General features: G+C 31.4%; 2 protein-coding genes across 2 annotated transcripts; one reads left to right on the top strand and one right to left on the bottom strand.

The window, feature by feature from the left end:
* The first annotated feature begins 6,966 nt into the window (after positions 1–6,966).
* On the top strand, positions 6,967–11,524 carry LOC110632834 (serine/threonine-protein kinase STY13). Its single transcript, XM_021781184.2, has 6 exons — positions 6,967–7,621; positions 8,905–9,026; positions 9,697–9,893; positions 10,044–10,218; positions 10,781–10,915; positions 11,055–11,524. Exons 1-6 carry the CDS (start codon positions 7,330–7,332, stop codon positions 11,259–11,261), a joined length of 1,128 nt encoding a protein of 375 aa, XP_021636876.2. The 5' UTR covers positions 6,967–7,329; the 3' UTR covers positions 11,262–11,524.
* Positions 11,525–14,632: 3,108 nt separating this feature from the next.
* Positions 14,633–15,387, bottom strand: LOC110634200 (bidirectional sugar transporter SWEET7b-like). The gene is made up of 3 exons (XM_021783150.2): positions 15,209–15,387; positions 14,997–15,033; positions 14,633–14,879 (listed from the first exon to the last, which is right to left on the bottom strand). Exons 1-3 carry the CDS (start codon positions 15,249–15,251, stop codon positions 14,633–14,635), a joined length of 327 nt encoding a protein of 108 aa, XP_021638842.2. The 5' UTR covers positions 15,252–15,387.
* Between the last annotated feature and the right edge of the window lie 788 nt (positions 15,388–16,175).

Genomic DNA, 16,175 nt, shown 5'->3' with positions numbered 1-16,175 from the left:
TACTTAGGGTAATATATTTCATTTTGATCAACACCTACCTCCATATATAACTAGTAGGAGCCAACACATGCCCATATACCCATACATGGTATAAGTATGAAAGCAGTATCAAACTCAAACTACCTATATACAAGATAACTGTATTATCTCAGTTCTAAAGATTATATGCACTGATATGATATATGACAATGTATTGACAAGAGTAAACTCCATGTGCTTGTCATATGCGTCACTAGTTCGGCCTACTTATCATGTATAAGTGCCTATCATATTTGTTATATGACATGAAACTCACCATTCCATCTTATTTACATCTTATATAAATACCTTGGGAACAAACATGATTACAATATTTCTGGATAAGTCATGTCCTTATTGTGAAGTATCCTCGATTGTGAACCAATTTATGATACTTTGTGCTAGAAATACTGTTACTCATATTCTTAACAACTTAAGAATAGAATTTCTAATAAAATATCAATAGACCTTTTCTATTACATATAAATACATTATATAAACGGAAAAGTGAAATTACCTTTTAATAATAAAATATGTACAAGATACATACTAAATGATATACTCTAGGGCATACTACTAACAGAGTAGAGGCCTATCGATTGGAGTTACTACCAAGCTTTTCTCACGTTCACTCGGTATTTCACATTTCCATGCTTAGGAAGTACATACCTGATCATTCCCACGTGTTACAACCCGATACAATGGAGTTGAAGGAAAACCTAACCTTCGAGGAGTAGCCAGTAGCCATAGTGGACTTTTAGATGAGGTAGCTAAGGTCAAAACAGATCCCTATGGTTAAGGTTTTGTAGAGGAGCCAATCGGTAGAAGAGTGTACCTGAGAGTCAGAGCAGGACATGCGCAACAAGTACCCGTACTTGTCCACTGTGTAATCTTGTAATTCTTTATTATGTGTTGTGTAAAATTCGTGGACAAATTTTTTGTAAAGGGGGAGAATGTAATAACCCTAATTTTCAAATAATTATTTTTTACATAAATATAAACATTGTAGTCTAACCTCTAGTATTATGCGCTTCGCGTAGATGCCTTTTATTCGCGAAAATTCAATAGTTACTCGAGTATGCAATTTCGAGCCCGGCAGGCAGTCTAAAGTTTCAGAATTGAATCAAGATTATAGGCTACCCCATCATTTTTAGACGTTCTAGACATGTTTGCGGGGTCGGAATTGGCATAGGTAAACCCGAACCCCCATTTTTCTTAATTATATAGGCCTGATTTTGATTAAAAATCTATAAAATATTCGTGATAGATTAGAAAATTATAATTTCTTTTGCATTAGCTTAATAATATTGCTAAGGACCGCTGAGCAAAGTTTTAGAATTTTTAGAGCTCATTTAGACAATTTTTGCAAAAGGATTAGTTATAGGGATTAAATTATAATTTTTCAAATTGTGGTTGTTGACTGTTTGGATGGGCCCAGGAGAGGCCATGTGATGTGATTGAGTTGTGGATGTGTGAATTGTGGATATAGAAGTGCATTTTGAGCCATTTTGCAGTTTGGGTAGGTCCTAGGTATATGGGAGATTCTGCTAGATTTTCGGCATAACTTAGGGTGTCTTTGATTCTTTTTAAGCTTTTATTGAGTTAAATATATTAAATAATTACAATGAAATTGTTAGGTGAGCTGGGACAGCCTTCCTCTTCCGCCCAATCGCCATAGTGATCTCGGTTTAAGTCTGAGTAAAATATTAATTTTAATTATAATTTCAATATTATTATATGTTCAAGCATGCTCATACATCACTTATAAATATGTATCTATGTAGTTAAATACTAGGCACATTTTATATTGCATTCTTAATTGATGAAGTGCCATGGTTGTTATTTATGGTAATTTAGAGCAGTGTGCGTGCATTGGCGTGCGTGTGGTGTGTAGTATTGGATATGGATAGGATGGATAGACGCAGCTTGAGAGACGTTCGTTGGGACCCGGTCATTTGTGGATAAGTCGGGGTAGGCACAACTTGAGAGACACTCGCTGGCCCCCACATTTGGTTTATTAAGCGAAAGTCTGGCTTGAGAGACACTCGCTGGCAGAGGTTAGATCAAGAGAGCTGTATAGGGGATCAGCTCCCATATATGTACTGTTTGAACATTGTTGGGTGTGTGAGTGCTCCAAATTGCCTTTTTGTTGTAATGACGTGATGTGTATGAAAATTTTAATGATGTTGCATTCCACTCTTTAAGATGCATTAGTTTTAGGTAGCTATAGAAATTATAGTTAAAAGTGGTATTTTACTCTTTGAGTCAAACGCTCACTCCTGTTTAACTTATTTTTCCAGGCTACAGGAGGATTACTTATTGTGACTAACCTGCTCCTCTTTTTCGCAGGTCAATTAGTAATATCTAATGTATTTTGTGCAATTTAGCCAAATTTTAGACTCCGCATGTGTTAGAAGTATTTTAATCAATTTGGGACTGTAATATAATATTATGTTGAAATTATAAGAACATTAAATGCATGTATATGTGAGTGTGATTGGATTGGATGAGGGAGCTGAGCTCCCATTTGATTTATGACCTGATGAGTATGTGGAGGGTGAGTTGAGCTCCCCAAATTGTTATATATATTGTGTTTACAGGTCGGACAAGTCAAAAACTCCCTGTTGTATGGTCCATATTATGGCCGGACTCTGTCCAGTTGAATTCTTGAAATTGGGCTTAAATGGGCCTTAGGATTGAGTTAAGGATTAGTTATGATTACTACGGGTCTCGGGGGCTTTAAGCTAACCTATGTCCTAGTGCCGGTCCGGCCCATAGGTTGGGTCATGACAACTAAACTAAATTGGCTATCCAATCTTTTAAAGGAGTTACATCACACATTACCAAATCCACCAAAATTTGGTTATGATAAACTTAGTGCCACATATTAATCTCACAATCCCATTTTCCATAGTCGGATGAAGCATGTTGCAATTGTCTTTAATTTCATAAGGGATCAGGTTAAAAATCATTCACTGGTTGTGCAACATGTACACTTTGCAGACTAGCTCGCAGACTTTAACAAAGGTTGTTTCCTCCTTAATTTTCAAAGATTATCGAAACAAGATAGGCATTGTGGACACCACATCTATCTTGTGGGGGCATATTAAGGAAAGATAAGGATAAGATATTTTTATCCATAGATAATCATCTTCTCATTATCTACAACTACTTGTAGCTAATCATCTTATCATTGTATATCTTTTTTCTATTTATTTGTAATTATCTTTTCTCAAGTGTCCAAATCATATAGTTGTATAAAAAACTTTTAGCAATACAAAATTCAGTAGAACACTTTTTACAAAATTAAATTTGTCCTCAACTCTTTAGTTGTCACTAACCTAGTTATGAGTTCTGTTGGTACAGGAGATAATTTTTTTATAAGAAAAATTATTATTATTATTATTATTATTATTATTATTATTATTATTATTATTATTATTAATTTCATTTTGATATATAATATATATGATTTAACTTGATTAAACGTAACAATACTCATGTGGTAACAATCAATCACCATGGTCAAAATAAATCTCAAGACATTATCTTTTTGTATTGTTATATAGAACCAAAATAGAAAGACCATAGTAAATGATCAATCAACTAGCATTTTTTGATACAAAGAATTCTCTCAAAAAGGTGTGTAGAGCATACTCATACCTTTGTAGATGAATACATGAATATAATAGAGTTTTTGATTTTCAGAAGAAAAAAAAGAGTTTAAAAAGCTATAAAAGATAGATAAAAGAACTGGCTTCTTATTTCATTATGAGAAAGATTAATATAAGTGTCTCAGTATATAAAGGAGAAGAGAGAATATAAACATTACAAAACTAACATAATTCACGTGAACTAAAGCTAACACTCAGAATTTATATTTATTATTATTATTATTATTATTATTATTATTATTATTTTAGAAATTATTTATTTTAATTTTATATATTATATATTATGTTATTATTCTATATTCTATATCAAATAATATTGTTATATTAAATATTATTATTTAATATATAAATTATTCTATTATATAGAATTTATAAATTTATATATTATTTTATTATATTTTATATTTGTATTTAATTTTTTTAAGACTATATGGACTCAATTCCCGGCCAGAAGTAGTAGATTTATTCTCCAATAATAAAAATAATAAATAAAAATAAAAAATATATCAATTTTTTTAATTTTTTAATCCAAATAAATGTTGGATGACAAGTTAATTAATTAATTCAGTAAAAGAATTGGACACTCAAAATTTGTAGTACATATATCTTTAAAAAATTGTGATGATACCATTCCACAACATGAGGGGTGAGAGTTTATGCAAATAAGCATATGTATATGTGTAATTAATTAATTAATTAATTAATCTGGGATAGGCATCAAAAAATTGGACATAAACATATAATCCTAAACCATATAAATAATTTATAAGAATTTGAGTAGAGATGGTTCATTCCTCTCTCCTCACCTTTTTTTTTTAGTATTAAAATATTTTTATTGATTGAAAAAAAAAAATTTTATTGGTAAACATAAAAACTATATATATCACTTATATTTTTATTTCACATTTTTAAGACCATTAAGATCATGAAATGGCTAGATTCTATCCAACTTGTATGTAAAAATGTTTTAAGATATACAGAAGGGATGTCATCTCATTGAATATGAATTCAGAAGTGGGACCAAAGCAGACCAAGCTACAAAATTTAACCATGTGGAATACTAACATACACTAACATATTTATTTGTATTATTATAAAATTTTACTCATCATGCTAGAATTTTATTATAAATTATTTATATTTAATTATAATTTATCATTAATTATAATGAATAAAATTTTATAATTATGATAGTTAAAAACCATTTAATTGCTCCTTAATCAATACCCTTAAAAAACTCATAAAAAAATTCAAAATAAATATATTCTCTAAATCACTATAAATAATTTTTTTTTCTTTTTTAGTTGATTTAGTTTTAATTAAAGTTTTAATATAAGATTTTATAATTTTATAAATGATTTTAATATCATTACATTAAAATTAATTAGGCTCTTCTTTTCATTTTTTTAAATTCTTTTTATTTTTTATATATTTACTATGAGTATTTTTACATATCATTATCCTTTTTTTTCATATTTTTTGTGTTATTTTAAATAGTTTTTAATAAGTTTTTAGATTCATATCTATTAGATAAAAGTTTGATTAAGTTTCAGTATTAGATAGTAATATTTTTATTGAATTAAAAATCAGAGAAAAATTATGATAATTTTTGAAAAAATTTTATAAACAACTTCAATGTCATCCTGTTAAAATTCATTTCTTTTTGATATAATATAAAAAAAAATAGCTATCGAAAATAATACTCTAAATTACAGAGAAACAATAAAAAAAAAAAGAGAGAATAATTGATTTTTTGTATCAATTATATTGAGCCGTTCTTTATCCTCCTCCTCGGGGCATGGGCCTCCCTCCTCGTCTCTGACTGAGGCTGTGTACAATTTTATGCTTGGTTTTTGTTGGATAGTAGGTGGAACGAATTGGAACTAGAGAGGGATACTCAGTCTTCTTGCTTGTAGGTCTGTCGAGATAATGGAAACATGCTTTCATGTCTTGGCTTTTCTTAGCGCCGCTCATGCTCTGTTTCAATGGTTTAAACAGGCGAGCAACTCGGGAGTTGGTTACAAGGATGGCATCTTTGAGCACTAGAGCTGACGTTCACAAGTCTTTGTTGGTTTTCCCATCATCGCTAGAGGAGATTGAGATGCCATGGCCTCTGCCATCCTCTCTCCTTTGTTGTTGGTGGTTATTTGAGCCTGGAAATTTTGTTGAAGACGGTTATTTAATCTTGGGTTATGGGTTTCAGTCTTACCCTTGGAGGATTCTGCCCCAAATTTTGTACAGTTTCAACTAGTGAAACCTTGATTTCTGTCTCCAGCGATCACTTCCGATTGGTATGGACGGTGGTGGTGCTACAAAGGGTGGGAGGCTCTCTTTGGATCTCTTAAGAATTAGCGTTAGGCCTTCATCCGATGTATTTGGCTTCTGAGTTTTTTATGCAATGAACTTACATTTACTAATAAAACAAAACAAAATAAAATAAGAGGGTATAAATTGAGAGTCAATAAGTTTGATCTTTTCAATAACGATGGTGAAGATGCGAGATTGGTGTTTTCACCCACTTATTTTATATAAAAAATGGATTTGCTATGAAAAAAAAAAAAATAGAGATTCAAAATCATCAAATAGTACCATGGAGAGTAACAGAGAAAGAAATAGGGTTTAGGTTTATTGAATAAAAAAAAAAATTAAACGTTTTCATTAATTAATAATTATATTTAAATATTTTAATTTTAAATTAACACATTAAACTTTCAAAATTAAAAGCAATTGAATTCAAACTCTAAAACAATTTGAAGGAATTTAAATTTTATTTTGTTATTATAGAATTTAAAAGTTAAATATAATTACTTTTAATATTAAAGATTTAGTCTTTTAATTAAAATTAAAATCTTTAATATAATTGTCAATTAGATAAAAATATGGCCTTTTATACAAAAAATTCACCAGTGTTTATGAAGGAAATAATGCGAGTTAAAAAAGTCATATTGACTTTACAGCTGAACCATTTGCAGAGATTCGAAATTAAGTCTCTCAAGTAAATGTTATACTCACAGTAATTAGATGAAATCAATAGTCAATAATAATAATAAAAGGTAGGATTGACCGTGAATCGCATCAAATAAGAGAGAGAGAGAGAGAGAGACAAAGAGAGGGGCAAAGAAAAGAAGCTGCTGGAGGGAGTCATAATAAATTAAAGAATCAAAGAAAGAAAGAGTGGGTCATCAACACACGTCTTCTTCAGGCAGTATCCATGCGCCCACATGTCTATTTTCCATTTTAATTTTAATTTATAATAAGCTTCTTCTCTTCTACCATTGCTCTTGCTAGTACAGAAGCACTCACAGAGAGAAAGAGACCACCATATTGATTATGCTTAGTATTGTTATTGTTAGATTATTATAATGGTAATCACATCATCACCATCACCGTCACTAGTATAGATACAGGCATACAGTATACTTGAAACTTAGAAAGTCTAAAACTACTACTAGTCTACTACACGATTAGTCTATTACTACTGCTACTACTACAGAAACAGAACCCACAGGTTCACAGGCAGTTACTCTTTGTCTTCTTTGTCCTTTGCATTTGAACAACGCCCCCAGACACTCTTCTACCGAGAAAGGAAGAGTCTTTTGCTCTTTTTTCCGCAAGAAAAGACTCCTTTCACAAAGAAATGAAGGGGAAGAGTGAAAGTGGTGGTGGATATGTGAGAGCAGATCAGATAGATCTGAAGAGCTTGGATGAGCAGCTCCAGAGGCATCTAAGCAGAGCATGGACTATGGAGAAGAACAAGAACAAGAAAGATGGAGAAGAAGGAGAAACAGTAGTGCAAAGTCCTCTAAACAACACTATAACAAGGCAAGAATGGGAGATTGCCCCATCTAAGCTCTTCATCAAAGGTGTTATAGCTCGTGGCACCTTTGGCACCGTTCACCGTGGCATTTATGATGGCCAAGATGTTGCTGGTATGTTCTCACACTATTCCTTTTGGATTTTTCTTTTGTTTTCCAAGTTACCCATTTGTTCAAAGACCATTACCCAATTCTCCAAGTTCCTTATTCCTCAACAATTCTTGTTTATATTTTAGTACACACGCATCGATTATGCATGCAACATCTTACCATTCAATTTCTTTTTTTTTTTGCTGATATATGTAAAACCATTTGGGAGCTAAAGTTTTCTGTGAAATGCCACATGGATTGGCATTTGTTATGATGTAAGAAGTTGGAACCTTGGCTCTTTTAGGCTTTACTTTGATCAGTTTACCATTTATTGAAATTCCCAAGGAACACTTTTTTTTGTGTTTTCTAAGATTAAAAACTGCATTGCTTTACTCTTCCTTGCTGGTATGCAATTGTTAATATTTATTTTCATAAAATTTCTTTACCTTTTTCTAAGCATCGAGTGCGGTTTTACCTAGTTTTTCTTCATTCCCTAAGATTGCTCTTTGTAGAATTTCTGTCTAGGTGCTGAGTGGCAAAGATGCAAATTTGTTTATGTCATATTTAGGGAAATAAAAGAGATGATAATTTTCCTCTTAACAAAGCCTATAATAATTACTTTGCTTTGTTGAAGTCGGTTATTCATTTATTTAAATCTGCAATACAAGCAAAGGAAAACAGATCCATTTGTTTTTTAAAGTTCTTTTCTTCAGCTGAATGATCACAGTTTTATGTTTATTAATCATTAAGTAATTGGGGATTGACCCTTATTGATCTAAATCTGTGATTTCACGAGATTGAATGAGTTAATGGGTAGCTGCAGCAACGCCAGAGATGCTTTTCTTTTTATCTCAACTTTCATGTGTCCAAACTTATCACTAGATTGCTCTCATCTTTGCATGTCACTTTCTGGATATAACAATTTTGGGAGGTGAGTGAAGGCACCTGAACTGATATGGACTCTTCTCCTGTACCTATCTATAAGGCTGCCAAGTGGATGCTTATCTCAACTTCTAAGTAAATCCTTCCACAATTATTTTGGGATAATAGAATCTAATTGCCACACTAATCTTTAATTGCATACTTTGGGGTATGTTCTGTGATTTTTCATTTAGTAATCAGCATAATCTAATTTGTAAAAAGTTACTTTTTCTGAATTGTAGTTGTCCTTAGCTATGTAATTATTATTTCTTTCTTCCCAACAAAATGAATCAGGATTCAGGAATTGAATTCCTAAGCCCCCTTTCCCAGTTTTATATTTTTTCAATATTTAGCATATATTAAAAATTTTCCTTTATCTATCCCAGTTAAACTTCTTGATTGGGGGGAGGAGGGTCACAGGTCAGAGGCTGAAATAGCCTCACTTAGAGCAGCTTTTACACAAGAAGTCGCTGTGTGGCACAAGCTTGATCATCCTAATGTAACTAAGGTAAAATTTGATGTTATGACTCTTTTCTTTCCTCTCCTTCGTGTGATCTCTCTCTCTCTCTCTCTCTCTCTCTCTGTCTCTTTCTCTCTCTTTTTTGTCAGAACAGTATTTCAAATTTAAAAGTCAATACGACTATGGCATATACATTTTCCAAGCCAAAACTTTTGTGCTACCTTAAAATTTTCTTGACCATTAGAAGATGCATGTGAGCAGTCACCTTTAAGCTGTCATGCTGTGAAATAATTAAAAGGTGCAACTTTTCTATCGTTTATGGTCTCATGGAAATGAACATTTATAAATTTACTTTTTCTTTTTGTGGGGAAGTGAACATAAAACTTTAAAACATACAAAGTGCCAAGAAATCTAATATTTTCCTTGTTTAGGTACTTGTGAGATTGCTAGTATGCTTAATTTGATGTCTTTACACAGGTTAAAAAACTATTAAGTGATCTTTTTACTGGTCTTCATTTTGAGGAGCGAAACAACATTGAATTTAAATATTGCAAAATTTCCTTGCGTTATCTGTAAATAGGATTGCTTTTGCATTTTGTCATTTGTTTCCTAGAAGGGTATGTTTAGCATCTTCAACGTGTTCAACTCCATGTTTCACTGTTTAGCTCTCATTCTTATCATCTTGGTCACTAATCAGGCCTTTTTTTTTGGTTGGCAGTTTATTGGGGCAACAATGGGCTTGTCAGAGTTGAATATACAAACAGAGAATGGTCACATGGGCATGCCAAGTAATGTTTGCTGTGTTGTTGTTGAATATTGTCCTGGGGGTGCTTTAAAATCTTACCTCATAAAGAACAGGAGAAGGAAGCTGGCGTTTAAAGTGGTTATGCAATTGGCACTGGATCTTGCACGAGGGTTAAATTCTCATGCCCCATCTGTATTTTATGTGATTTTCAAATCTACTGAATTTAAAACTTATTTTCATGAATGTTTCTAGTTTTGTTTTTGAAATTGAAATACAATATAACTTGAGTGTGTTGAAGCTTCTGTTTGGATTTCTTATAGGTTGAGCTATCTCCATTCTAAGAAGATTGTCCATAGAGATGTTAAAACAGAAAATATGCTTCTGGACAAGACAGGTACAGTGAAAATAGCCGACTTTGGTGTTGCTCGCCTGGAAGCATCAAATCCTAAGGACATGACTGGAGAGACTGGAACACTTGGCTACATGGCACCTGAGGTATGCAACTTATGAATTGCTTTGCCAGCAAAGCACTCGAAGAGGATATATTACTTATTGTATAGTTGCTAAAAATTGATAGGCTTGGATTATAGCTGCTTCTACAGAATATTGGCTGTGAAGTTGATCTTTGTCTTGGTTTTCATGGATGCTTCACATTATGTTGATACAGATTTTTTCCTGAGTGAAAACTAATGTTTCATCAGGCTAATTCCAAAAAAGAAAGAAAAGAAAAGAAAAGAAACGCAGATTCAAGTCATGGTGGCAATTAACTTTGTTTCCAAAGAACTTTGTCCTAGTGGTGCATATATATATATATATATATATATATATATATACAAATTATTAGGCGCAGGTGCCTTATCAGAATTTTTACTATTTGAAGCCTCAGCTATAATATGGATTGATGTTGCTTCATCTTAGCTTTCAGATTTTTGTTTATATGGCTGATTATCAATGTATTGGAATTTTTTAAGAAACTTTTAAAATGTCATTTGGCTTCCTTTCAGATTTGAATACATCTTTTTGTTATTTTGCTGTCAATAACTTGTAATTGGGACAGGTTCTCAACGGCAAACCATATAATCGAAAATGCGATGTGTACAGTTTTGGAATTTGCCTGTGGGAGATATACTGCTGTGACATGCCATATCCAGACCTCAGTTTCTCAGAAGTAACATCTGCTGTTGTCCGACAGGTAAATGAAGTATTTTAATTGTTTTCTTTTGTAGCAGAAAAACAAAATAGCAGTAATGGTTGTACTGTTTATAATCATTATAATATCCATTTCTGTGAAAATAAGGTAATAAACAATGAACTTGTATTTGAAACATCAGAATCTGAGGCCAGAAATACCCCGTTGTTGCCCAAGCTCTTTTGCCAATGTAATGAAGCGATGCTGGGATGCAAATCCTGACAAGCGGCCTGAAATGGAGGAGGTTGTGTCCATGTTAGCAGCAATCGACACATCCAAGGGTGGAGGTATGCTCCCTGTAGATCAACCTCAAGGCTGTCTCTGTTTCCGCAGGTACCGTGGGCCGTAAATGTTGTTTCCAGGATTGTGGGACAGTGTATTCTAAAGTTTGAATTGGTATCTTATTCATTTGAAGATACTGGGAGGTGGTTATGGTAAACTGCGGAGGCTAGAAGCTAAGAGGAGCCCTGCAGCAACTGTTTCTTTATCAGATAAAGCATTCTGTAAAGCTCTTCTTTTTCTTTTACCTTGTTCTTGCTCTGATTTGTAAGAAACATGCATCTTATTTGACTGGCCAACATACAAATGACAAATTTGAATCTGTTCACTTTCTATCAGCAGCCAAAATACCTGGCTTGAAGCTGAATTGTTCTCAAACTCCTGTCAAAAATGAAATTAATTTTTTTTTTAAAGAAGTAAGCGTTTGGATAAATTGAGGAGAAGCAGCTTTTCAAGTTCAAATCCTCGCATCTCAGGCCATGGCCATTGTTCCAAATGCATTGAATGGACGTTTTATCTGAGCCTTGTACAAACCAAGCTCCTGTTAAGACACATGTGAAATCAGAAATCCAATAGAACACAGATAACAGCAGCAACAAATAAAACTCTTGAACAAATAAAGATATAAGAGGATTGTGGAAGATTGGCATCCAGAGAAAAATAGTGAAAATCAAAAGAAAATATTTTGAACTCATGCTATGTTAAACCTTCCAAGGATAAAATGGTCACTCCCCAATTAAGGCTTTCTGCAAATTGTACCAATAAAGAAGCTATAACTAGGATTCAAAATATACGAATTTTCATCCAGTGCGTGAGCATGAATGTAATTTGAGGGGAGCTTTAACTTACCTTATCACTTTCCTCTTTATTGATGAAAGGTAATTTAGTCAAATTATTTTAATTAGGTATAATAAAAGATAATTTAATCATATCATAAAAAATTTTATTATAATTTAAGTAATTTAATTAGCACATAAAAAGAATGAAAATAATAATAATTAAAATTATTGTGACTGACATTTAAAAAATAAAAATGTAATGCATCGTTTTGTTATAAAACTATAAAATTATAAATTTAAAATCTCATAAAATAATTTATAGATATTTGATGAGTAGCATTATGAAACTGCACAAAGAATTAAGCAAACTTTACAACGTTATAAAAAATTTCAGGACATTATAGCTATCCTTGGGTTGGATAAAATTACTTTGTAAAGCTAGAATACAACTCATATATGCCTTTCAATGTAGAATTTGGGTATTAAAAAAATATTTATTTTGATGCAAAACAAAAGTTAGTGGAGAATATTGATGCAAAAGTGAAACTAGGCAGTAGAATCTTGTTATGACACTCAACATCCCTTTCAGAAAATGTAGCCCAGCATCATATTTTGAGCTTATATCTGTTATGGGTTGAGGCCCAAATTAAATTAAGGAGGAAAATCTAAATAAAAAAAAAAGTGATTATTTGCAACTTTTGCCAAAGTGATTATTTGCAACTTTTGCCAACCGCACTTTACCAGAGCTAAGAGAATTAAGCTTGATTATCTGGCAAGATCAAGAAGATTAGATTAATATATTTGCAGTGGTTATAGAGGATGAATAGAATATAGTCTTTGCTTAGATAAATGGCTGAGAGCTTCTCTTTCTCCTAGTCATTAGGTCAACTATTTCCTTCATATGGAGCTATTGAACTTTTCTTTTTAGCATTCTTAGTTTTGAGACAAAGGGTGGCCTAATATTAAGACAAGAATCGACTTAACTCAACCCTAAAAGTTAGTTATGAAAAAAATTGTCTATATCTTTATATTTAATACTCTTACGTTATACTCAATAGATGAGGAGAAACATGCGCATCATTAAAAAATCATAAGAGAGATGGTGAGTAACGTGGTTTGCCCCTCTATGAATGAAAAGAAATTCTCTGTAACATGAGCAAGAATTTATAATTGCTGATATTTTTTAATAGATGCCTTTATGTTGTGTACCTTTCAGATTTGTTCACTTAATATTTTATTAAGTCGCAGATTGAGTTTTTGGAGATAGTCTATTATCAAGATTTTAATTTGATTTATTTAATTTGTTAAGGTTTTCCTTAGATTTAATACTAATAAAAAATATGATTTAGAGAAAAAAAAAAAAGAAAAAGAAAAGAACTCTGTAATATGGACAAGAATATTGGAGATATATCCTAGGCAAGCAAATCATAGTTCTTGGGCTGCAAAGCTTCTACATTATGTGTACAGTAACTTTCAACAATGATGGAAGAAAAGCCCTCCTCCAGAACCACTTCCCGAGAAAAAGGTACTGCTTCAGCTTCAACATTAAGAGCTGAGCAGGAAGAGCTTTATCCAAGGAAAAGGACTGAAGTTATAGCAGTAGGCTCGATAACGTTTTTCCAGTTGACTGGTTTTAATCGGAGCTGGAATTCGACAACTTTAGATCTCTCTCGAGATTCATTTGTTTACTAAACTACAACACTAAGCCTTTGCATCTGCAGCGGAGGGTTGAAGCTCTTTAACCGGCTTGTCATCATCTTCATCTTTCAGGGTAACCTTGTAGCAGCATGCATGGAGAGTTAGTTGTATTGCTCCTGATAGTAACCCCACACCATTTTGCAATCTGCAAAACAATTAATAAATCAAAACCCATTTAAATAACATTTTTTTTATTATTTAATACACTATATCATTGTAATTGAATAATATATATTAAAGGTTAATGCTATTGCGAAAACATAAAGAAAAAAATACGTAGCAAAATGAAGAGATCGAGTTTATCAATCACAGCGTAAAGGACCCACATGATTCCATTGAAAAAGATAGCTAAGGAGAGACAAAATGGCATGTATTTGACACTCTTTGTTTTAATAACTTCTATCTGTAATTAATTAAAAACAAAGAGATAATTACTTAATATATACTTGGAAAAACTTATCTAAATCTAATTTATTATAATATCAGAATATAAGAAATTTTCTTATTTATATTCAGATTATTATGAATTCAAGAAATAAGATATATAATGAGACTCACCTATGATAAATATATAAGTCAACAAGTTTATATCTTGGATCATAGTTGATTAAATATACATATAAATATATAAATTTCATTTATTTTATATATAAATTTACTATATATAATATATTTTAAATCTATAATTGATAAAAATTTATTGAAAAAGAAAAAGAAAAAAATAACATACCATAATGGTTAGCGGCGAAGCATACATTAGTACATTAAATATGAGACAAATGATTCCAACAATGGTTGACCTATGTTCGTTGGTATGGATAAACTTCAATGTGCATGTCACCAAAATGACCATAAACGCAAGCTGTATGAAGATCCATCCAATCACCTTAACCTGAAATAGTGACACGTATATTTAGAGAGAGGAAAAAATAATTAGCACCGGTGTTCATTATTATTATTATTATTATTGGCAACTAATGATTATAGAAATACTGACTCGGGCTTTCGTTTCAGCATAGATCAAGAAGATGGTAATATAAAGAGCAGACATGGCTAGTCCAATACTGTTGATGGTAATCAAGAGAGTTTCTGGATGGACCATTGGCAGGCCATAGAAATCCCATAGAAAGCAGTTCATTAAGGTTGATAGATAGGGGTCTGGCTTGAAATCCCCAACTGATTTGCTTTTCAAAATTTTCGCAAACGTGGGTCTGCAAAGAATTTTCAAGCCCCTTCAATTAGCTATAGCTAATAATTAAGTAATTAAATAGCACATTAATATCATATCAAGTGACTTAGAAGGAAGGAGAAGGGCACATCTAAATTACATTGGCGAACCAAATAAGCAAAAAGAGAGTATATTTCCTGCAAAAACAAAAATAAAATTAAAATGCAATCAAATGAAGAGGAAGAAACTTAAGAGAATCTAAGAGCTAGAATACCTTTGCAATCAATGAATAAAATAAAATAATTTGAGAAAAAAAAAGCCATATATATTTAAGTAGAGAATAAATTTGTGGGTTGAGTTTAAAATACATACCCATGATGCCTATAACAGTCCTGGCTAATTCTTTGTCAACCATTTTTGAGGTTGCTAATGAGATACTGTGAAAAAGAGATTTCTATAGAAAAATGGATGTTAAATGCAGGGAATTGGAAAATGAGAAAGAAAATTGTGAAGAGAGGAGAAGAGACATGTAGTACCACCACAACTGCGAGTTGGGAATATGGCAAGAATGAAAGCGAAAAAAAAATGAATTGATGGGTTAAAATAATAAAATGAATGAATTTTGACCTAATAATAAGGTTACTCTAATTAGGTAAAACCACGTAGCTCTACCTCAACATGACATGCATGCAATGCAGATTTTGTTTTTTGACACTTTGAGTCTTGTCCTTTCAAATTTTACCATTTGGAATTGGCGGCTCTTTTGTGTTGCAGATTCTTATCTCAACTCATAATATTTATAGGAGAATTCTTTTTTCTAAGAGTTTATTAGCAATTAGTTTTTTTTTTTTTTATAATATTTATAGGAAAAATATTCAATTTGATTATTTATGTTTGCAATGAAGCTGTGATGCAGATGAAAAAAAACAAAAAGAAGTGGGAAAAGAAATGGTTTAAAAATTTAATTTAATTTATTTTTAATTTTTTTTCTAAATTAATATAGAAGTTCAAATTTAAATTCAATTCCATCTAACTAAATCAAAAAATTGAATTTTTTTTTTAATTTTGAGGATTAAATTAAGAAATAAAAAATTTATCGAAAATCAAAAAATTGATTTTTTAATTTTTTTATTTAAATTAATAAATTAAGAAATTTAGTCGAGTTTAAATTAATTTAAATAAAAAATTAAAAATGACTAAATTAAATTTTTTTTTAGTAAATATAAGTAAAATTAGACATCTTGCAGAAAAGAAATGGAATGGCAAACACTTGCATTGGTCCATGAATTAGTATTTTATATTAAGATTAAAATTTATAGCATTATTATAAATAAACTCA

Source organism: Hevea brasiliensis, chromosome 18, assembly GCF_030052815.1.
Source record: "Hevea brasiliensis isolate MT/VB/25A 57/8 chromosome 18, ASM3005281v1, whole genome shotgun sequence".
NCBI lineage: Eukaryota > Viridiplantae > Streptophyta > Magnoliopsida > Malpighiales > Euphorbiaceae > Hevea > Hevea brasiliensis.
Note: the sequence above shows the minus strand (reverse complement) of the source record. Positions and strands in the feature narration are given on the sequence as shown.